General features: G+C 49.2%; 1 protein-coding gene across 6 annotated transcripts in view; it reads right to left on the reverse strand.

The window, feature by feature from the left end:
• Positions 1-259: 259 nt before the first annotated feature.
• The window catches only part of TXNDC16 (thioredoxin domain containing 16), a 71,643-nt gene continuing 48,184 nt past the window's right edge, over positions 260-23,718 (reverse strand). For all 6 annotated transcript variants that reach the window (XM_075926203.2, XM_075926206.2, XM_075926205.2 and 3 more), the window contains 6 exons: positions 23,151-23,287; positions 14,476-14,560; positions 12,938-13,076; positions 11,083-11,243; positions 8,440-8,630; positions 260-1,058 (listed from right to left, as the gene is read on the reverse strand). In XM_075926203.2, coding sequence (XP_075782318.2) covers positions 775-1,058; positions 8,440-8,630; positions 11,083-11,243; positions 12,938-13,076; positions 14,476-14,560; positions 23,151-23,287 — 997 coding nt within the window. In that variant the 3' untranslated portion in view covers positions 260-774. The remainder of the gene's footprint in view (positions 1,059-8,439; positions 8,631-11,082; positions 11,244-12,937; positions 13,077-14,475; positions 14,561-23,150; positions 23,288-23,718) is intronic.

Genomic DNA, 23,718 nt, shown 5'->3' on the forward strand with positions numbered 1-23,718 from the left:
GCATGGGTGCCGACTGTGCATTCCGCCTGGGGCGCCAGCTGCCGCAGCCCGCCTCAAACCGCCCCGACCACAAACTAACTCCTTGGGATTCTCCATCTCTGCTCAGAAACAGCACGTCCGAGCTAGACCTTCCCAAGCGGCCACACACAAACCTGGCGGGAGAGAAACAACTGGGGAGGCCAGCGTGTTTGACTTCCCCACTCAGCTCCACACGCAGCCTTTGTACCAATTTCACTCTTCCGGGGGGGGGGGGGGGTGATATTTTTTAGTTCTACTGGTGCAGCTCCTCATGTGGACACGGCTGGACTGATATAAAGGCGCCTTCTGTGGGTGTAATCAAGACACACGCTGGCTTTAACTAGCCGGGGTGGGTTTGATGTGTGGGCGAAGCCCTCAGATTGCTCACCAAAAGCAAAACGCCAGGCTAGCTCCCTTCCTGATTGGCTACGGGAGGAGACACAATGGGGGAGATTTAAGTGGTGACCTGACCAGTGTCACAGCTGGCTGCTGGGCGCTCTCTCAGGAGCCATGCACATTCCCAGGGCACGGATACAGCAGCAGGTCACCGCACTAGACAGGACGCTCTCCACTTGATCGGCTTGGGAATCGGGCTTTAAAGAGACATGCTCTTGCGGTTTTCACTCCACAGCCAGTTTATCACACGGCCATGTGCCTTTTGGCTTTAAAGCATTACAATGGCCATTTGAAGCATCAGATTGTCCCAGCTGCCTTCTTAGTGGCCTTTCTTTGCCCCCATAGGCTGGTCGTTGGCCGTCACAGCTCTGTGTGCCGCGTGGGCGGCTTCTCTCTTCCTACCAGCCTGGGAGCCGTGCCACGCAAGTCTCTCCCTGACGCGTGGCCTTTCTCTGCGCCCAGGCCCGGTTCCTCCGCCTGCTCCTCTTGGACAGCCAGCGTCTCCTCCGATACCTCCTCTGGCTGCTGCAGCCCATCGCTGCCGTGGTGACTATAGATGGTGAATTCAGGCAGGGTGGCCTCCATCATGCGTAAGAAGTTGTAAGCGGGCAGAGGAGGCTTCCAGTCTCCATCCGACAACGTAGCTGAGAACATGAGAACGTAAGAACGTAAGAACGGCCAGACGGGGTCAGACCAAAGGTCTATCCAGTCCCGTGTCCTGTCTGCCCACAGTGGCCAATGCCAGATGCCCCAGAGGGAGGGAACACAACAGGTAATCCTCACGTGATCCCTCCCATCACCCATTTCCAGACACACAGAGGCTAGGGACACCATTCCTACCCATCCTGGCTAATAGCCACTGATGGACCTAACCTCCACGAATGTATCTAGTTCTTTCTTGAACCCTGTTAAAGTCCTGGTCTTCACGCATCCTCTGGCAAGGAGGATGTTGAGGAGAAGAGGAGACAATCAGAATTGAATGACCCAAGGTTGGGATACAGCTGGTGGCAGGCAGGCCCAGATCTTCCACTGGGAACTGCATGATCCCAGAGATCCCGCACTATGTGATTCTCAGTGCACATCAGGGCCTTAGCAGAATGTTCTGTAGCATAACAAGAAGCACAGGACAAGAAGCAATGGGCTGAAATTGCTGCAAGGGAGGTTCAGGTTGGACATTGAGAAAAAAAAGTCCTGTCAGGGTGGTGAAACACTGGAATAAATTGCCCAGGGCGGTTGTGGAATCTCCATCACTGGAGATATTTAAGAGCAGGTTGGATAGATCTATCAGGGATGATCTAGATGGAGCTTGGCCCTGCCATGAGGGCAGGGGACTGGACTCGATGACCTCTCGAGGTCCCTTCCAGTTCTAGTGTTCTATGATTCTATGATAACTGTTTAGTCACATCAGTTTCAGTCAGCTACAGAAATCACAATTTCACTACCGTTTTCCACTAGCTACTTGGAACATTTGTTTTTCTACTGGCTGGAAAGAATTTCTATTTTTGAAACTGGATTTCTTCTTTAATCAGGGCCCTCAAATTGTGTATAACAACGCAGCCATTTAATAAATACAATATGCAGCTCTAGCACTGCTCTTTTAAATTCCTCCTGGACCATAAGAGATCTCTTGCCCTGCAAGGTGAAGTCTAGTGCATAAGTTTGAGCACCTGTAAAAAGTTCCCAAAGGGCTGGAGGAGTTTGAAAGGAATGGGGCTCTAAATACCATGTTCTTGTTTTGCATATGAGAAACTGGTGTTTTTACAAAACATCTCAACCTCCCCCCAAAGCTGTGGTTTAAAACAATGGGTTTTTATCAAGCTTTGAGCCACATTTAACCCCTTTCTTCACACCATTTTGGCCCCAAAAAGACGTGATGCAAAGCATGCATGGAATGCAAAGATGTGCTTTGTTATCTTGTGCAAATTGCACTCTTGGCTTGAAAGTTGTTCTAAAGTCTTCTAGAACGGCTGCACAATGGAACCTCACTGATCTTATATGTCTTGAACCAAATCGGACCCACTCAGCACAAAAGTCGTTTTGCAAATCGACAGCTCATGACTGTGCAGTCCTATGTTAGGCACGGTGAGTTTTGCCAGAACCATTATCTTAAAGAACCAGTTTCTTAATTCATGCTCCAGTTTGGCGGAGCATCTAAGCACATGCTTAAGTCCCCACTAGAATCCAGCGAAAGCCTAGACTCACCATGGCTTACATGAGCGGTTTTCAAACAACGGGTCGCAAGCCAGTATTGGGTGGTGGGAAGTCGGGCGCTGGGTCTCGTTGCTGCAGGAGGGGCAGGTAACCAGGGGGCACTAAGGCAGTTCCCTGACTGTCCTGGCTGCACCCCAGAAACAGCCAGCAAAAGGCATGGTTCCTAGATAGGGGAAGGTGAAGCGCACCAGGCGCCGCACACTGCCCATGCCCCAAACACTAGCTCCGCACTCCCATTGGCTGGGAACCTACTATTGGCCGCTTCTGGGGCGCAGCATGGTCTGTGGCGACAGGAGAGGCAGGAAGCTGCCTTAGCAACCACACTGCACTCAAAGTAAGCCCCTCCTGTCCCAGCTCTGACCCCCCAAAGCCGGAGCCCCCTCCTACAGCCCAAAGCTCTCCTGCTCAGCCCCACCCCGGAGCCCACGCTCCAGTCAAATGATGCCATATCACAGGGATCAACAGTTTTCTTGGACTGGGTCATGAGAAAGCAAGTTTGAAACCCCCCGCCTTACGTGTTTTGCTCAGTAGGAATGTCCTGCTGAACTAGATTTGTACCAAAGGAAAACATTCTGACGGTAACACTGGATGTGAGGCATAAACATACGCACAAAATGAAACTGGGACTGCAAGGTGAAAAGGGCTTATGTGGGACATGACGGGGGGAGGGGGGTAGGCATCCTCTTTAGCCTACTCATGGGTGAATTCTACAATGAACGGCACATGGCCACACATGGAAAGCTGACGTGATAAAGAAAATGACTCCATCAATCAGGAGGTGGGCAGATTCCGATTGTACAGATGCTGCGGAAACCTGGGTGATTGAACGATAGTGGTATCATTTAGGGCCTAACGAGATTGGGTGATTGGACAGAAAGAGGAGGAACTGAACAGTGCTCTGCTGACAAAGTGGTACGAGATCGTTATCTTGTCCAAGCAAACTACCGAAAGGAAGAGAGGTGGCTTTGTTTCCACTTGATAAGGAACGTTCTTACTTATTTTAAACAGAAATGCTGCACTTTGTGGGAGTTAAACCTGAGATAAATGAGTGCGATGAAACTGCAGATGTAGCCCATAGTAACACGGTGTGGGACTAGTTGCCAGATCCTGCCACAGGCTTCTGAGGGTGCGCTGGCCTCGTGGTGCCCACAGCTATGCCTAGCTGAGGAAGTTGAATCCCATGTGTCCCATTTCCCAAGGTCCCGAGTTCAAGCTCCACCCACAACCCATCTATCCCAAGGAAGCCATAGCAGACTCATAAACCCAACATGTGGCCCCACCACTAGAGGGAGACAAATCGCCAAACCATCCATCTCAGTTTAGAACGTCTCGAAACATCTCAAATGCTGACATTTTCCGGTGCAGAAAAGGGACGTGTAAAATCCATGGTATGGCCACATCTTGAATACTGCGCACAGATGTGGTCTCCTCATCTCAAAAACAATATACGGGCATTAGAAAAGATTCAGAGAAGGGCAACTAAAATGATGAGGGGTTTGGAATGGGTCCCATATGAGAAGAGATTAAAGAGACTAGGATTTTTCATCTTGGAAAAGAGGAGACTAAGGAGGGATATGACAGAGGTCTATAAAATCATGAGTGGTGCGGAGAAAGTGAATAAGGAAAAGTTATTTACTTGTTCCCATAATATAAGAACTAGGGGTTACCAAATGAAATTAATGGGCAGCAGGTTTAAAACAAATAAAAGGAAGTTCTTCTTCACACAGGGCACAGTCAATCTGTGGAACTCCTTGCCAGAGGAGGTGGTGAAGACTTGGACTATAAAAGGGTTTAAAAGAGAACTAGATAAATTCATGGAGGTTAAGTCTACTAATGGCTATTAGCCAGTATGGGTAAGGAATGGTGTCCCTAGCCTCTGTTTGTCAGGGTATGTCTACACTAGCTCATTAGTTCGAGCTAGGTAGGGTAATTAGGGAAAGCGGAGTTGCAAATGAAGCCCAGGATTTAAATATCCCGGACTTCATTTGTATGTTCCCAGGTGCCGCCATTTTTAAATCCCCCTTAGTCCGAACTCCGTGCCCGCGGCTACACACGGCATGGAGTAGATAGTTCGAATTAAAGATCCTAATTCGAACTACTGTTACTCCTCGTGGAATGGAAAAAAGTGCCCTCTTTTCCAAACTGTGGTATGCGAGTTTCATGGACGTGGCCAACAACTGCTGTGTTTGGATAAGCTGACTTTAAACAAGTACTCGAGGGCATGTCTACACTACGGAAAAGATCGACCCTCTGGAGGTTGATCTTCTAGCATTTGATTTAGTGGGTCTAGTGTATACTAGGGATGTGAGCGACTAGTCTACTATCCGATAAACAAATGCTTATCGGACAGTCGACACTAGTCGACTAGTCACTTCCCCCGCCCTTGCTGTCTCTATCAGAAAGAGGCAGCAAGTCGGGGAGGGGTGCTTCAAAGCTGCAGCGCCACGTGGAGCCCGGGAGAGCAAGGGAACCCTGGCTGCCATGCGGCGCTGCTGCTTTGAAACGCCATGGGGAGCATGGGGCCAGAGGGGGGTACTTGAGTCCCCCACTGGCCTCGTGTGCCCCACTGTAACAATAGGGCTTTTCTGTAGCCATGCTGGAAGGCCTGTGCTAGACCTGAACCAAAGCTGCCTTCTGCAGCCAGACTGAAGAGCAGCAGCCATTCCTGTAAGGCCTGGAGCCACACTCACAGTTTCATCTAAATGGTATTACAAAGTGTCACACCAGGCTGTGAGGAGGGGACTTTGCCCTGATCGCTCCCCCACTGTCACCAGATAAAGAAACAAATCTGAAGAGGGGTAAAGAAAACTTAAGTCACACCATTCTGTCTGGCAAGAAACTGCTTCTCAATAGAGCATGGTGTGGAATCCTCATTCTATGATCATTGTCACTACATTTTCCTACTGTTTGACTGTGTGATCTCTGTCTGGTTTGTAACTGTTTCTGTCTGCTGGATAATTAATGCTGCTAGGTGTAAATCAGTTAAGGTGGTGGGGTATGATTGGTTAGGTAATATTGTTATGATTGGTTAGTAAAATTATACTAAAATAATTGGTTACGGTCTAGCTAAGCAAGACTAAGGTTTCATTATATAAACTGGGGTTCAAGAAGAAGAAGAAGATCAGAAGTAACAGAAGGACTAGGAGGAGGGGGGAAGACCTGGAAAAGAAGAACTCATCTCTGAGACACAGCCTAAGACCAGAGAAACTGATATTGCCTGGCCAACAGAGGAAGTCTGCCTGCCTTTATCAGGACTGGTGAGCATGACACTGTGGCTACGTCTAGACTGGCATGATTTTCCGGAAGTGCTTTTAACGGAAAAGTTTTCCGTTAAAAGTATTTTCCGAAAAGAGCGTCTAGATTGGCACAGACGCTTTTCCACAAAAGCACTTTTTGTGGAAAAGAGTCCCTGGCCAATCTAGACGCGCTTTTCTGCAAAAACGCCCCAACCGCCATTTTCGCCATCGGGGCTTTTTTGCGCAAAACGAATCTGAGCTGTCTACACTGGCCCTTTTGCACAAAAGTTTTGCACAAAAGGGACTTTTGCCCGAACGGGAGCAGCATAGTATTTCCACAAGAAGCACTGATTTCTTACAGTAGGAAGTCAGTGCTTTTGCGGAAATTCAAGCGGCCAGTGTAGACAGCTGGCAAGTTTTTCCGGAAAAGCGGCTGATTTTCCGGAAAAACTGGCCAGTCTAGACACAGCCTGTGTGCTTAGCATGTGCGCTCTGCTTGTTTGGGAATTGTCAATAAATAGAGGATAAGGACATTACTGTGTGAGGCTCTTTCAGTGGCTAAAGATCCTGCCAACCCTGAGCCCTAGGAATTGGGTGAGGGTGGGTGTGTAAATTCACAGAGTTGCACCTTGAGTCCTAGGAAGTGGGTAAAGGTGTGTGTCCCTACAGTGCAGGAGGGATAGAGAAATTTGTGCGGGTAACACCACAGCGCTTCTGCCTTTGAAGTGCAGCAAGAGCCCTGGGGCGATTGCTACACTTCAAAGGTGGAGGTGCCCTTATCGCCTAATCGATTAGTCAGTTAATCTAAGTGTAACATTCCTAGTATGAACTCGACACCACTATTAAGAATATAGCAGTTGGTTCTGCTGGTGTGGACGGGAGCAGGTTTGGAAATGAGGATCTCAGAGGCATTGTTCCACTGGGAAAAAAGACACAGCACTGACCTACGTAGAGATGGCTTTAGCTGTGGAGGGGAAAGCAATCTGGGGACAACAGAGGGTGGATATTAGGTTAAAAGGGGATGTCCACAATCTTGTTATTGGCCTCTAGGAAGCTGACTCCAAACCCACTGAAATCCACTGGGGGCTTTCCATTGGTGTCCATGGGGTTTGGCTCAGACACGAGGGGATCTCCTCAGAGAACAGCCTCGTCTTGTCCCAGTGTCATTAGCAAAACACCCAGTTTGCATTTGCACCAAAGGCCGAGCCGAGTGCTAGCAGCTGCGAGTCTTCCGTTGTTGTGGGGATGCGTCAAGTGACATTTTGGCTTTTCCCACCTCAGTTCCTCAACCACAGAAGCCACAGCACAGTTACCACTAACGACAACACGCCGCCCTTAAAGAGTGACAGTGCGAAGCACCACGGCCCCTTCCACTGATACCGCACTGTCATGAGGACACAAGAACGGCCAGACTGGGTCAGACCAAAGGTCCATCCGGCCCAGTATCCAGATGCCCCCAGAGAGAATGAACAGAACCGGGAATCCTCAGGTGATCCCTCCCGTCACCCATTCCCAGCGTCTGACAAACAGCGGCTAGGGACACCGTTCCTACCCATCCTGGCTAATAGCCATTGATGGACTGACTCTCCCTGAACTCATCTAGCTCTGTTTTGAACCCTGTGAAAGGGTAAATGCCAGTAAATTCATGGGAAGGCCGCATGCCTAGCACTGAAAGTTCCCAGTCTGAGCGGTACTTTGGCATTATAAAAGGTTCAGAAAAGAGCAACTAAAATGATGAGGGGTTTGGATCGGGTCCCATATGAGGAGAGGCTAAAGAGACTGGGACTTTTCAGTTTAGAAAAGAGGAGACTGAGGGGGGATATGATAGAGGTCTATAAAATCATGAGTGGTGCGGAGAGGGCGAATAAAGAAAAGTTATTTACTTGTTCCCATAATATAAGAACTAAAGGACACCAAATGAAATTAATGGGCAGCAGGTTTAAAACTAATAAAAGAAAGTTCTTCTTCACACAGCGCACAGTCAACCTGTGGAACTCCTTGCCAGAGGAGGCTGTGAAGGCTGGGACTGTAACAGAGTTTTAAAAAGAGCTAGATAAATTCATGGAGGTTAGGTCCATCAAAGGCTATTAGCCAGGGGATAGAAATGGTGTCCTTGGCCTCTGTTTGTCAGAGGCTGGAGATGGATGGCACACGACAAATCGCTTGATCATTGTCTTCGGTCCACCCCCTCTGGGGCACCTGGCACTGGCCGCTGTCGGCAGACAGGAAGCTGGGCTGGATGGACCTTTGGTCTGACCCAGTCTGGCCGCTCTTATGAAAGCTGGGGCAGACCCAGGTGGATTTTCATTAGGAGCCAGTGTTGAGGGAGCCCAGTTCTCAGCCCCGGGGGTCAAACTCAGCGTTGTGGCTTCCGGAAGAAAAGCAACAGCCGCTCAGAGCAGGTCCCACTGGGCGCCGGACAGTCAGCGGAGCGCGGCACTTCCGACGGCAGAAGCCGAGCCGTCTTTTCTAGCGGGACTATTCGTGCTTGGGCGCCGTGCAGAATCACCACATTAAACAGCCACGGCTGACAGCGGAGCGCCGCGCCGAGAAACACCAGACAGACTCGCATACTTACCGCTGGGGAGCTCCCGCCCGGCGGTCACAGTCTCCAGCCAAGACAAGATGTCGGTTTCGGCGAGAGGCTGGTCGGAGGGAAAGGCAAAGACTTGGCCGCTGGAGTGGAGGTTCAGCCAGGCAAGCAGAGGCAGAGGGGGCGGAGCGCTGAAATATGCCTTCAGAACCCCTCTGCCCACTGGAGTGTTTCTCCTGCAGGAAAGATCAGATCAGACTTGTTCATCCACCCTGGAGCCACCAGGCTGGAACGAGCAGCCAGGGCTAGCGAGCGCCCTGCCCTGATCCAGCCGGGCTCAACCTTACGCGCGTGGCCAGTAGCGCAAAGGTCATTGAGCTTACTCCCGCGCCCCATGGCAAACGGGCTTAAGCCGAATCCGCCCTAATGCGTCTGTATGAAAGTGACCGTTTAATAGGGGGGAAAGCGTGGCCCAATGGGCAGGGGATCTGGGGGGGGCTTCCCCCCCCGCAAAGATGATCAGCTGGAGTCTTAAGTCCTGCTCGGAGCCCTGCCAAGGAATAATTCTGGCTTCCTTCACGGGAGTGAATTTCGCTCTAGAACGGGGGAGGGCAATGATTTTTTGCTGGGAGCCACTTTGATTTTTTTAAGTGGCCCCAGGCCATACTGGAAAGGGCGGAGCCTCAAATGGAAGGGGCGGGGCCATGATGCTTCCGGCTTTCCCGGCCACAGACCATGATTAGTCTGGGGGTGGGGGAGCCCCTTTGCCTCCCCCCTTCCCACTAAGTATCCATGTCCCTGGAGGTGGGAAGAGACATCCTGTGCTCCCCCACGCCCAGGCCAATCAGGGCCAGGGGAGCACGCGAAGCCTCCTCCCGCCCTGCCAGGAGCACACGGCACTTCAAAGCACTGCGCACTCCTCATGGGGCAGGGGAAACGTCGTGCGCTTCCCCCTGCCCCCAAGCCCTAATTGTCCTGAGGGTGGAGGAGCGGCAGGGCCTCCGCGGGCCAGTTCAACCCGCTTGGTGGGCCGGATCCAGCCCACAGAGGCCCTTTTGCCCACCCCTGCCCTAGAAGAAGAGGACGCATTCGACCAGCTACAAAGCAAGCCGGCATCTCCTTCTCTCTCCCTCCATGTAAGCAACCCGGCCTTTTCCTCATTGAAACGATCCTTCTTCCTCCCAGAAAGGGGATTTTTCTTTTTCCATAAAGGACAGCGATGGGCGGGGAGACTTAGAGAAACCCCAACGTTCCAGGGGTGCCCTATATAACTGTTCATTGCCGACAACCAAGTTGTTTATAAACAAGTGCATTCCCCATTAGCTCAATGACTCCCCGCTCACAATACAGTTCTCGATATACGGAGCATGATTAATTTCTTGAGCCGCCTCAGGGAAGGGAAAAAAAATTAAGAGCTGGAACAATTATTAATACATGGCGGGGGAGGCATAGAAAGCTCCCTTCCCAGAACTTTGCATTTCTTGGCCATTATCTTTGCTTTGTTTCACAACTTGGTCGGTTGGAGGTAGGGAGGGGGCCTGGTCGCTTCTTTTGCCTTCATTTTTTTCTCCCTTTCTTTTGAAAACATCCCCAGCCAATCATTGCGTTGTTCAGGCGTATTTTCACATTTGTTACTCAGAAAGTAAAAATCAATCCAATGAACTCCTTCAGCCAGAATGAACACGCCCTGTTCCCTTAGGAGTAGGGGTGTCAACGTGTAGTCGACTACACGATTAACCGATAAGCTTGGGCTTATCAGTCAGTCCCATTAACTACACATGCTGCCTCACCCCCGCTGCCTCTGAGGGGAGGTGGGAGCCAGCAGGCGCAGGAAGCTGGCTTTTAAGCTGGCTCTCCATGCATGCTGGCTTCTGTGGAGCTGTTTCCCCCTTCCCACGCCTCCCTCAGGGGCAGCTGCGCAGGGTGAGGGGCAGGAGGGAGCCATTACACGCGGGATATGACTTTCAAGCCGGCTCCTCACGAGCACTGGCTCCCACAGAGCCACGTGCTCCCTCCCCGTGCTGCTGCCTTTGATAGAGAGGCAGCTGCACGGGGGTGGGGGCACAGGCAGGAGCCATCGCACACAGGAAACGACTTTCAAGCCAGCTCCCTGTGCACATTGGCCCCCCTGCGCTGCTGCCTCTACCAGGGGAGGCAGGCTGAAGCCAGTGCTCGCGGGGAGCTGGCTTAACAGCTGGCTCCCTGCAAGCACTGGCTTCCCCCTGCCCCTCCGCCCCCACCACACGTGTAAACATGCAACTGCTAAAATCGCTAGTGGTTCCACATATACCCCAATGCTCCGACAGTTAACATCCCTACCTCTGAGCGAAAAATAAACCCCAGCACAGCACCAGGGACAAGGGCAAAGCTAGGATTCAATGGAGAGTGATTTCCCTTGGTAAAAACGAAGGCTGGGGGTCACCATTCAGCTCTGGCTGCACTGTCTGTTCCGCTGTCATATGCATCTCCACTATTAAAGACTTTACCACTAAATAACTCAGCATCGGAATATGGTCACAGGACCTGTGTCTGCAGGCAACCCTGCCCTGATTCACCGTGTGTTCACACTAACAGGTTAAAAACCTGGCTAGCTGGTAGTCTCCTTAACTGCCAGACTAGCTGGAACTTCCCCCAGCCTGCTGAGAGCTAGGTCCCAAAAGGCAGCCAGGGTGGTTTTTTCATGCTCACAGGTTAATCCAGCAAGTGATAAATGCCTCGTGGCCTTTCCCCCTTGCCAAACGCAGCATTTCCGCTCTCAGTCTTGGAGGTAGGGCCCCGTCGCTGAACAAAGCGAGGAAGGGTTTCTCCAGCTTCCAATAGTTGGGGAGGTTTTCCACTGTAATTTCTGGCTGCAAGAGAACAAAGGGAGGCGGGTTTTAGGGAGAGAGGCTCAGACGATCAGAAGAACGCAGGGGCCAGTTTTACGGAGAAGGGCCATTTACCCATGGGGTGGAAGTGTTATTTGTATTTTAGGTTTAGGAATGTAGTAATGTAAGGTAAAATATAATCATATTTAATATTGTAGTAAGTCAAATCCTTTAGTTAAGTATATATCTCCTATAGTTCCTTGTTCTAAAGTGTAGTGAGTAAAGAGATAGAGTTTTGGTATTATGTCTGTGTTAAAGAGACTAGAGGAATGTTGAAGGCTAAGGCCTTAACTGTTTGATTTACAGTGCCTTTTTGCTTAGCCCAGTGCAGATACTGATGTTATGCTCTTCCTCGAGAGTCCTTGTAAGAGATTGTTTATGTGTGAATGTGGCATGTATGTGTCGAGATAAAGGTGCAAAAGTTATTGCTCAGAACCAGATGGCCAAAGAAGGAGGGGTGAGCGTGGGTGAAAACTAGACTACCCGGCGTCAGAGAAAAACCATCTATAACCATCAATGTGTGCCCCTACTCACAGGGTTATTGGATTATTGGCAGATTGACGGCCTTAAAGCAGAGCCAGCACCCCTGAAAGACGACCGATTACAGGATGAGCTTTGAAAATGTTTTGGGAACACTGACAGAAAAAAGATAACACTCCAGTCACAGGCCAACACAGCGGAATCCATAGACTTCAACAGAGAGAAGGATTCTAAAAGCAGGGTGCTTTGCTATGGAACTCTGTGTTCATCTTGCCACCAACTCCAAAGGAGAATCAGATTGATTGACCGACAAAGGCCCTGCTCTCCCCGTGTTCAATCTAACCAGCCACTAGATTGATCCAGACTCTGGACTGGTAACTATAACTTCGTCTGGCGGGACTGTGTGTATGGTGTTTGTGTGTGTGTGTGGCTGAAAAGCATATGCAACTGTTGTATTCTCAATAAATGCGGCGTACTGCCTTTTCCCCTATAAAAGATCTCGTGTGCTTCATTTAAGCAGAACAGAAACTGCTCAGATTAAGGGCACGTTTCACACGCCTGGAATGCAGACACATGAATCCAGCGGACTTAAAAATGCATGTGGGCATGAAATTCACCCTTCTCCGGTGGAATGGTGCAAGGCTTAGACACCACTCAGACCCCTCCAGGGGACACAGAAATGATCCTCAAAGGTCGTTAGGCAACTAACTCATTGGCTTGAATGGGAGTTAGGTGTCTAAAGCCCTTTGAGAATATGGGCCTTGCCCAAACTCACTCGGCAGAATAGAATCCAGATCTCCTAGGCCAGTGCCCGACCCACTAGGCCATGCTGCCGTTCAGGCAATGAATGACTTCCGTGTAGCTACACTGATCCTTACTAGATGAGGACCTGGCTGTACCCCCTTATTGTTTCACGGAGTTAGTTGATAAAAGCATGGAGCCAGTCCGTTCAAAAAACCCAGCATCCCAGCACTTGTCTAAACATGTCTATGAACACATCATAGTACCATAGACCACTAAAACTGGAAGGGACCTCGAGGGGTCATCAAGTCCAGTCCCCTGCCCTCACGGCAGGACCACACACCATCTAATCATCCTGACAGTGGATATCGCAGATGGTCAGGCTCGATATCATGAACTCCCAATGTAATCAAGAAAGCATGTTTATTTTTACCGTAAGCAGCAATTATACTTACAAACGTTCCCAGTAATTCGGATCTGATGGTCTGAACAATATCTGGTGCACTCTCTTCCGAGAGCGGGATGCTATCTATTCTGTGATCTTCATGCCTGGCTAGGAGCAGCGCTGGCAGAGGCATGGCATATTTACGGGCCCTACAGGAAAATGGCTTTATTACAACAAACAAATGCAACATCTTACGCACACCGGGCCTGCTGCAACACGTCATCGAGGTCCTTAGGGACTAGGCAGAAATGTGAGATTGACTAAATACCCCGTGGGGGAAGGCTGAGGAGGGAGAGAGATTTGAAGTCATCAGGGTCTCAATTCTGGAAGGTCTTGAGCACTTCAGGATACAGCAAAGCATTTGCAGGCTAAGCTTAACTCCCACACTGTAAGGTCAGAAGGTACCATTGTGGTCATCCTCATCCTGTGACTAGAGAACTAGCAAGATTGTGACATGACAAGGAAGAGAAAGTTCAGCAATGGAGAGGGGAAAAAACTCCTTCAAATTGAGACATCAAGGCTACGTCTACACTGGCACCCCTTTCCGGAAAAGGGATGCTAATGTAGACTTTGGAATAGGCAAATCCGCGGGGGATTTAAATATTCCCCGCGGCATTTGCATTAACATGGCTGCCGCTTTTTTCCGGCTTGGGGAAAAGCCGGAGAAAAGCGCCAGTCTAGACGTTATTCTCCGGAAAATAAAGCCTTTTCCGGAGGATTTCTTATTCCTAATCCGAACTAGCTAGTCCGTGCCGCGTGTAGCACGGGGTCCGAACTAGCCAACATTTAAAAATGGCGCCGGCCGGCTTTATGCAAATGAAGCCCGGGAAATTCAAATCCCAGGCTTCATTTGCAACTCTGTATGACTACATTACCCCCCCTAGTTCGAACTAGAGGGGTAGTGTAGACATACCCATATTGTGGGAAGGAGTAAATACCACTCCCTTATCTACTTTCTCTACACCAGTCATGATTATCCTATACATAAGAACATAAGAACGGTCGTACTGGGTCAGACCAAAGGTCCATCTAGCCCAGTAGCCTGTCTGCCGACAGTGGCCAGCACCAGGTGCCCCAGAGAGGGTGGACCGAAGACAATGATCAAGCGATTTGTCACCTGCCATCCTTCTCCAGCCTCTGACAAACAGAGGCCAAGGACACCAGTTTATCCCCTGGCTAGTAGCCTTTGATGGACCTAACCTCCATGAAATTATCTAGCTTCTCTTTAAACTCTATTATAGTCCTAGCCTTCACAGCCTATCCCCCCTTAGTTGTCTCTTTTCCAAGCTGAAAAGTCCCAGTCTCACTAATCTCTCCTCAAATGGAAGGTGCTGACCATCTGTCTACAGAGCCGGGCTGGTATTATGGCCCTGTCTACACTAGGGCTGGCAGCCGTATCTGAGCAGTTACAGTGACGCCCCGGAGGGGGAGGGGGGGGGGGGTGGAACACTGTCCTTAAAATACAACGGAATTCGTTGAAATGCAGATCAGTTCATATTCTTACCCAAAATTTAAAAAACAACCACCACCCCACACCAAGACACTTACAGCACCAACGCGTCATCTTCAGCATACAGTCCTGTCGTCACACATCCCCGGAGCTCCTTTCCCGCTTCTACAAACGCTTCCCGTGCTGTAAAAGCACATAAATAAGTAAACAAACCTCCCAGAGAAAAGTGTATTGTTCCCTTCGTGTATCAGAGAGGGCAGGCGAGAACAGGTTTCAAGGTGGGTGGCGTCCCAGTTTTTGAAGGCTGAAGTTGTTAAGAACAGGTCGGACAAACACCTGCTCAGGACACACTGGGTCCAGCTCAGCATTCCTACAGTCACACGCTGTTGGCAGCAACGGCAAAGTCTGGGGCAGAGGTTGTTGTTTTGCACCTCCTGTTCTATGATGGTGACTCCTCGACACTATGACAATACAAGCAATTACCAATAACATGGAACACCAACACCCTGATGGAAGGCCAACACAAAGCACGTCGCCTTACTGATTTTAAATGTACATGCCTTTAAATCCAGTGAGCCAATTTTCTTCAGACTTGGCTTGACCCTTAAATCTTGGCGAGACCCTTTCGATGTATTATTTATCATGTAGACGTCTAGGAGTCCCAGGCATGGACCAAGACCGCACTGTGCCAGGTGCTGTACAAACACTGATCAAAAAGACGGCCCTCTGCCCCAAAGCATTCACCAGCTCAGTCACAGGCAACAATTTCATCAAAAAAGGACGGTGCTGCAATTTCTTTTTTGGTGTTGCCCTAAATTATAGCTGCCACAAAAATGTTCTAAGCCATGTAAGCAGAACTTGGGAGGCCTCCGTCCAGGGTAGCTTGGGTTCAGAAAACAGCTTATTTAATTAGAACTTGCAAATTACAGTTGTGGGGGTGAATCTCGTGAGCTACAGGTCTAGCAATGACAGATCAAAGTCCTTACAGCTCTATTGCTAAACCCAGCACAGTCTGGAATCTCTGTGGAGTGAGTAGCTCCCATTTTTTTATCTTCCTCCTCACACACTTAATCCCCCCTAAATGCAAAAATCCTGCACACTTTCTTGATTAAAGGAGAGATTTCCGACACTCAGGAGAAGCCAGGGTTTTCCAAAAGTTAAAGCCGCAACTTTAATGCAGCCAAGTCACACATAAGTAGCTTTTTATAATCCTCATTCAATGCTAAACTTCAAACTATTCATTTTTGGTTTTAATGTAAACACAAAAACAGCACAACCCAACCTGAGCATTCAAAAACCATGAGTCAGGCCCTGGTAAAGCATGAAATTGGATGAAAAATAATACATTTGGGGTTCTCTTTCTTTGCCTTCTATTTATGAGTTTTTAGGGGAGGCTCCGGCCACATTTTCATGCTCTTCTCCTTCCATCCCAAGAGCTAGAAACACTCTTTTTAAAGGAAAGCTGAGATTCTCCCATAAATCACATGACTCCAGGAGCTGGGGTTTAAAGCAAAACCACCAGATACCACAAGACTCAGGATAAAATTGTGAGAGCTGGCCATGCTGTAATATAGATAGCATATAAACCATGGATGATAAGCTGATAAGTGCTACTTTAGTTTTTTGGACATTTCCTCATCTTTAAGTTATTGATCAAACAACCTTAACTTTTCCATTGCTGTGCTGAAGGTAGCAGGGCAAAACCAAAATACGCTGCAGAGGAAGAACTACTTTAAAAAGGGAGGGCAAAAAAGATCAGCAGTGAATCGAGACGAATTGCCACGTCCCATTACTTCTTTGTCAATACAGGGAGAAGGGGGTGAGGTAATACCTTTCATCTCCCTAATGTCCTGTGCTGGAATCAGCATGGCTCCCACAAGACCGTATAAACCAATACAAAACCGTTACTGGGACGGCGGCAGTGTTCTCCCTCATTTTTTCCATTCGTGTGGCTATTTTACGTCATGCGCGGAATAAAGTTTAGGTGCACTGAGGCATTTGCCAATGTGCACCACCCATAGAAACAATGAACCTAGCTGTGGGTGCTCTGCTAATCAGAGAATCTGAATCTCTCTGGACACTGGACAGACGGGCAAGGAAGGTTTTCTACGAAGTGTCCAGGTGAATACAAGACACACAGACTCCAATTATGGAAAGTGCCTTGTCAGGTGCTCAAACCTAACCTTATTCAGAGAGCATTTAAACAGGAGCCTGGGCCCTCAGCGTGTGCTTAGGTGCCGTCCTACATCCAACAAAGGTGTTTCCTTGAACTGGGCCTGCACTCAGCTGAATCAGATGTCAATGAATTCATCCGCATGCTTGTGGCTGGCAGCTGTTGTGTTTTCCGCAGAAACCATGAAATTAATAAGGGATGGTCCACAAGATAATGAACCCTCCCAAAAGCATTGCTGGTGCGATTCGTCATCCAACATTAAAGGGGGTTCTGCTTGCATTCCCCCCAATCAGCTCTGCGCACAGTGGGCCCCCGATAAAGCTTTGATGCTAAAAGCATGTGGCAGTCTAAGCTGGTTTTGGCGATGAGCAACGGCCCAGGACTAACAGGCAGCGTAACTGACAAGCATGAGAGCTCTGTCCCCCTACATAAGAGTTTCGCTGGAGAAAGAAACCTTGGGCAGGATCCAGCAATGAACGTTCCCCAATCTTAGCCCGGTCTTGTGAAATCACACTCTACCCAGCAGTAACGCGGAGCAGAAGTAGCATGTCTAGCCTCGGGATGAGGGCTGCCGTTACCTCTGGACATGAGTCGGCTGTTTGTAAATGAAAACCACGCTAGTGACTCTTCAGCACAGCAATGGAAAAGTTCTAGGGCAACTGCAAGTTGGCCAACTTTCAGGAGACTTCACATGGGCCAGCTTTTAAGTCGCCTTAAAGATCATAATGGTTAGGTGAACATATTGCAAGAGAGACACAGCATAATACTGGACAGAGGCACAAATTATGCCCATTGCAGACAGGTGTTTGTTATTGGCTCAACAGCAGACATAATTTAAAACGCTGTCCAGAGAAACAAAGAATAGTTGTAGCTGTAACGAGTGTTTCATCCTGTACCCACCATCATGGCTCTGTGCCAGGCAGGACACGTGCCATGCAGTGTTCCCTCTAATTTTTTCCATTAATGTGCAGAATAAATGTTATGTGCACCATAGAATCATAGAATAATAGGACTGGAAGGGACCTCAAGAGGTCATCGAGTCCAGCCCCCCGCCCTCAAGGCAGGATCAAGCTCCGTCTACACCATCCCTGACAGATGTCTATCTAACCTGTTCTTAAATATCTCCAGAGAGGGAGATTCCACCACCTCCCTTGGCAATTTATTCCAATATTTGACCACCCTGACAGTTAGGAATTTTTTCCTAATGTCCAATCTAAACCTCCCCTGCTGCACTTTAAGCCCATTACTCCTTGTCCTGTCCTCAGAAACCAAGAGGAACAAATTTTCGCCTTCCTCCTTGTGACACCCTTTTAGATATTTGAAAACCGCTATCATGTCCCCCCTTAATCTTCTTTTTTCCAAACTAAACAAGCCCATGGCATGTGCAGATGTGCACCACCAGTAGAAACACATGCTAGGAGCTGTGGGTGCTCTGCTAATCTGCTGGGCAGCACCTGAATCGCTCCTGGGTGGCCACTCAACCACTCAGTTTACAGGGAACACTGGTGCCAGGCCCCCTTTACAAGCCTGTACAACTGTCAGGTTTTGCTTTCAACTCTTCTTGCTGTTCCTGCGTAAACAAACATTTTAAGAACATAAGAACGGCCAGAGTGGATCAGACCAATGGTCCATCTAGCTCAGTGTCCTGTCTGCCCACAGCGGCCAATGCCAGATGCCCCAGAGGGAGGGAACACAACAGGTAATACTCATGTGATCCTTCCCGTCACCCATTTCCAGGCAAACAGAGGCTAGGGACACCATTTCTACCCATCCTGGCTAATAGCCATTGATGGACCTAACCTCCATGAATCTGTCTAGCTCTTTTTTGAACCTTGTTAAAGTCTTAGCCTTCACCACATCCTCTGGCAAGGAGTTCCACAGGTTGACTGTGCGCTGAGTGAAGAAAAACTTTCTTTTGTTTGTTTGAAACCTGCTGCCTATTCATTTCATTTGGTGACCCCTAATTCTTATATGGTGGGAATAAGCGAATAACTTTTCCTTATTCACTTTTTCCACACCAGTCATGATTTTATAGACCTTTATCCTATCCCCCCTTAGTCTCCTCTTTTCTAAGCTGACAAGTCCAAGTCTTTTTAATTGCTCTTCCTATGGGACCCGTTCCCAACCCCTTAGTCCTTTTCTGAATCTTTTCTCACTGCCCAGCCCAAGCCTACTCCGTGATCCTGCCGTGCAGCTAAAACGCTGCATCGGAGGCATCGCTCACTTCCCAGGCAACAGGTGAGGTACAAAAGGACCCAGAGAGAACGCCATATTATTTGTGTTACGGTAACACCCAGTGGTTTCAGGGCTCCATGGCAGCACCTCCAGTTCATGGGACCTCCCCCAGGAAATCTATGGCAGAAGCCATCACTCTGTGTGCCTATCGCAGTGGGGTCCTGGCCTATGTCTGGGGCTCCTGGGCACGCACACAGGGCCAATAAATAACACTAATAGGGGGAGCAGAATTACCCGAGCACCTGGCCATCTGAGTGGAGATCAGGGCCCCAGGGCTGTGCAAACACATAGCAGAAGAGCTCCTGCCCCGAGGAGCCTACAATCTAAACGGACAAGACGGACCACGGCTGCAACAAGGGAAGCATCGTGCAATTCAGCAAATCAATGAAACACTTGCTCGAGTCCCACTGATTTCAACTGCCTCCGCCCCTGTGCACGTGGGAGAGCTGCTTAAGGAAGGCAGTGTGACCTAGTGGCTAATGCGCTGGACTGGGGTGCTGGAGACCAGGATTCTCTTCCTGGCTTTGCTGCTGGGTGACTCTGGATGAGTCACGGTCTCACCTGTGTCTTAGATAATCTTTCGACCTCCTTTGTGAAGTGCTTGGAGATCTACTGCTGCAAGTGCTCTATAAAAAGCGAGATCTTGCTGTTATAACTAAGTTGCGGGTGTGAATGTTGGGAGACTCTGAACTCCTAGCAGATATGCAGTATGAACCTCTTCCCCGTCCGTCACCAAGAGCGTGCAGCAAAGCACTCACCGTTTTACGGCGAGTCTTCCTGCACTGGGAGTGTTTCTTAAAGCCCCAACTCCTGGAATCATGTGGTATGGGGAGACTATCAGCTCCTGGTTGCAGAAAACGGCTAATAAATGTGACCTCCCCCCTTGAGGCTCAAACGCCAGACTGGAAATCAACAGCACACAATATTCAGCGCTGCATGCCAGTTTCCATGCAACCTCTGAAAACCCTCCAGTCGGGCAATGTTTTAACGAGCAGCCAGTAAACCAGAAGTTGTGTCTGTCTCATCTAGGAGTCTTGCAGGTGCTTCCTAATTACATGGCTAAGCCAGTATTTAAGAAAGCATTCTGCTTCTGGCATCTTTAAAGAATCAACCAATTATTGGTATCCAATCAAGTTTCTCTTCTATGTGATCTCCAATTTTTCTAGGAAATCCCTCTGACTGTTCTTTAGAGACAATGTCCTAAGGGCTAGCTGCCTGGGGAAATTTGCCAAGATAGCAACATGAGAATAATTCTCTGGAATAAGACCGTTCAGATAGGGCTTACAGCAAAAGCACTATAACTATTTTGGTACACTTCCCCCTGCAGACACGCCTTTAGGTAAACACATATAATAGTTGAATAGTTGTCCATTACAATCTAATCAAAAGTGCAAAAAGTGCATTGATTGTTTTTTTCAGCTGGACATCCTGTTAGTCTAACTTCGGTTCCTGGAAAAGCCAAGACATGACATCATGACTCTCCGGAGTAAAGTGCAAAACTTTTGTCATGGGAAAACTGATCCAATCCTCATTCTAGGAAGCAGAGACCGGCTTTTCCCAGCATCAGGAGACCTGGGATCTGTCCTTGCTCTGTCTGACGTGCTATGGAATGTCAAGCATGTCCCTTACGGTCCCACGTTTTTTAGACGCATCCCGTCATTTTGGATGCTTCGATTTGTCTGTCCCACCCTCGATTGGCTCCAAACTGGCAGATGGTTTTGAAAAGCTGGGCCTTGTGCTTGGTCTCCCCAGTTCCAAAGTAGAGATGAGCACATCCAACATTAGAGAAAGGCTTTAGGCTCTACTGATTAAATTGATCCAAAATCCACGGGGCTACATCTACACTGGTGCGTTCTCATGCAAAAACTCTTTTGCGGAAGAGTTCTTCTGCAAAAACTCTTCCAGAAAAGAGCATCTGCACTGGCATGTGCTTTTGAGCAAGAGCATCCATGCCAGTGCAGACGCTCTCTTGCGCAAGAAAGCTCCGATGGCCATTTTAACCATAGGGCTTTCTTGCGCAAGAAATTCATGTTGCCTGTCTACACTAGCCTCTTCTGGAAGAGCTCTTGTGCAAGAGGGCTTATTCCTGAGCAGAAGCGTCAGAGTTCTCACGCAAGAAGCCCTGATTTTATACATTACAACGTCAGTTTACTTGTGCAAGAACACGCGGCCAGTATAGACAGGCAGCAAGCTTTTGCACAAGAGCGGCCGCTTTTGCGCGAGATCTCGCCAGTGTAGACACATCCTGGGAGTCCGTATGTGTCTTTTCATTAACTTTAATGGGCTTTGGATCTGGCTCCATAGCAGGGCTATATACTATTCTTACCTATCCTACAATGCACCTTAACTATGATGATAGCGGTTTTCAAGTATCTAAAAAGGGAGGAAAATTATTCTCCTTAACTCCTGATGATCGGAGAAGCAACAATGGGCTTAAATTTCAGCAAGGGCAGGTTAGGTTGGACACTAGGAAAAAACGACTTATCAGGGTGGTTAAGCACGGGAATAAATTGCCTAGGGAAGTTGTGGAATCTCCATCACTGGAAATATTAAAGAGCAGGTTGGATAGACATCTATCAGGGATGATCTAGACTAGACGGTGCTTGCTCATCTATCAGGGATGATCTAGATGGTACTGGGTCCTGCTGTGAGGGCAGGGGACTGGACTCGATGACCTCTCGAGATCCCTTCCAGTTCTAGTGTTCTGTGCTTCTATCGCTGATCAATCCCGTACCATGACAGAGGCGATGTGCACTATATACATTTTTTACCCCCTTCCATAAGAATGTGGCTTGTGCATGTGTGTCGCAGAAGCCAGGTGCAGCACAGGTCAGAATGCTATGGAACCAGATGTAACCAAGCTGGCTCTTGCAGGCAGAATCCCTTCCCAGCCGGGCTCCCTCTACATTTCCCCACCCCTGAGCAGAATGAATTTTGTGATGGTGCACCACTGGGGAGGTGATGCGTGACACACTGGTGAATGACTGTCAATCAAGCCAGACTCCATGAAACAAGCGTGGTGTCACCCCATTCATCACATGCAGCCTGTATTCTAGAACAAGCCAGGGGAAAAAGGCTTTGCAGGAGAATATTCAATCCCAGGAGGTGTGTGCATGGGGATATTAAGAGCTGTGGGACCGAGGGCTGACAACCAAAGCACAGTCTCCACTTCACCTACAACGCCCCACGGCACTGTTACTTTGGCTGCCCCTTTTGGCTGGACACCATTTCTCGCAGAGCACTGCTAGGTGAGGCAGACGCATGCACATCTCTCCCCCCTCCACGGCCAAGCTCCCTCTGCGGAGGGCTGTGATTTAGTGCAACATCTGTGGTCTGAGAGAGGAAAGGGGCCACCGCCTGAGTGGGGCGATCAGTTCCTTTGGAGGACAATCAACAGACCAGCAGTAACAGGTCACTCCACAAACTACAGGAAAAGGATCACCAGAAAACTTCTGACGGGGAGGATTCAACTTGCCAGGACCCAGACCCTGTAAGGGGAGCCATGTGGGTGGCTGGTCCCAGCCCTGAAGTCAATACCAGGGCACGAGGGTCAGCCCACAAGTCCCTGCTTGCAGAACTGGGGTGTACAACATCAGTGTCCAGAGCAGCATTTGGCAGGACTGGGGACCAACCGAAGGAGCACCCCAACAGCTAGGCTGGTCCAGTGGCTGCAGTGTTAAACTAGGACTGAGGACATTTGGATGGGTCACTTCACCCCTATGTGTCCTCTCACCCTTTGGGTGTCTTGCTTATTGAGCCTGTAAGCTCTGGGGCAGGGACTGCCTCCGATGACTTGAACAGCCCATAGTATGACGAGGCTGTGCTCTCAGTTAGGGTACGTCTAGACTACAGGCTTTTGTTGACAGAAGTTTTGTCAACAGATACTGTTGACAAAGCTTCTGTCGACAAAGAGCATCTAGACTGCATCCAGTTCTGTCGACAAAGCAAGCCGCTTTGTCGACATGACAGTGTAGATGCAAAGGACAGTGTAGATGCAATAACGCCTTCTGTAGAGAGAACTCTGTCGACAAAAGGCGTTATGCCTCGTAGAATGAGGTTTACCGCCGTCAACAAAACTGCTGAGTTCCATCGACGTTATGTCGACAGAACTCGGCGGCAGTGTAGACGCAGGTATAGTTTTGTCGACAAAAGTCCACTTTTGTCGACAAAACTCTGTAGTCTAGACAAACCCTTAGGGTCTCTGGACACGGCCAGACTCAATGTGACCTCATATCCCCAGTCACATCCTACAGCAAAGAAAGAACCGGTGAGCTCTTCTCCAATGGCAAAAACCCACCCCGTCAGGTCTCAGACAGGGCCTGCTCATGCTGCCGGCCCTGCATTCTCCCAAAGCACCACCTTTACCTTCTTTCATGCCAGGGTGGAAGAGTCCCAGAACTGATGTGCCGCGGCATGACGACGTGTCGGCCCAGACTTCCCCACTTAAATATTCTTCCACCTCTTCTATTGTGCTCAGCTTCAAGGGGCAGGAAATGCTGCTTCTAGAGAAAGGAATGAAAGCGGACGGGGGCGGGGGGAAGGGATGCTTTATTCAATATGATTAAAAAATGCCCCCCTCCCCTCCAAAAGAGGCAGCTCTGTTCAAGAAGCAAAAACCACACCAGAATGAGTGCAAGAGAAGACAGCGACCTCAGGGGAAATGCCAGCCAGCTTCTGGGAAGGGAGAGCAGAGCTCTCATGGCGACACATCTGCCAAGGGTTTGCTCTCCCCAGAGGGAGGTGCATGTGGTGAGGAGCGTGGACATGACACTCCAAACAGCAAACAAACTTACGGTGCCTCTCTACTGTGCCATGCAGTCAAACCAATGGATGGGTGGAGCTATAAGGATAGGGGTGGGCAGCTGTTAAGCTCATTCCTGGCCTCCACCAGTTAAACTTCAAACCTGGCCTCAAAATTAAGATTTTCAAGCTA

The sequence above is a fragment of the Pelodiscus sinensis genome, chromosome 5, assembly GCF_052426305.1.
Source record: "Pelodiscus sinensis isolate ZL-2025 chromosome 5, ASM5242630v1, whole genome shotgun sequence".
Classification (NCBI taxonomy): Eukaryota; Metazoa; Chordata; order Testudines; family Trionychidae; genus Pelodiscus; species Pelodiscus sinensis.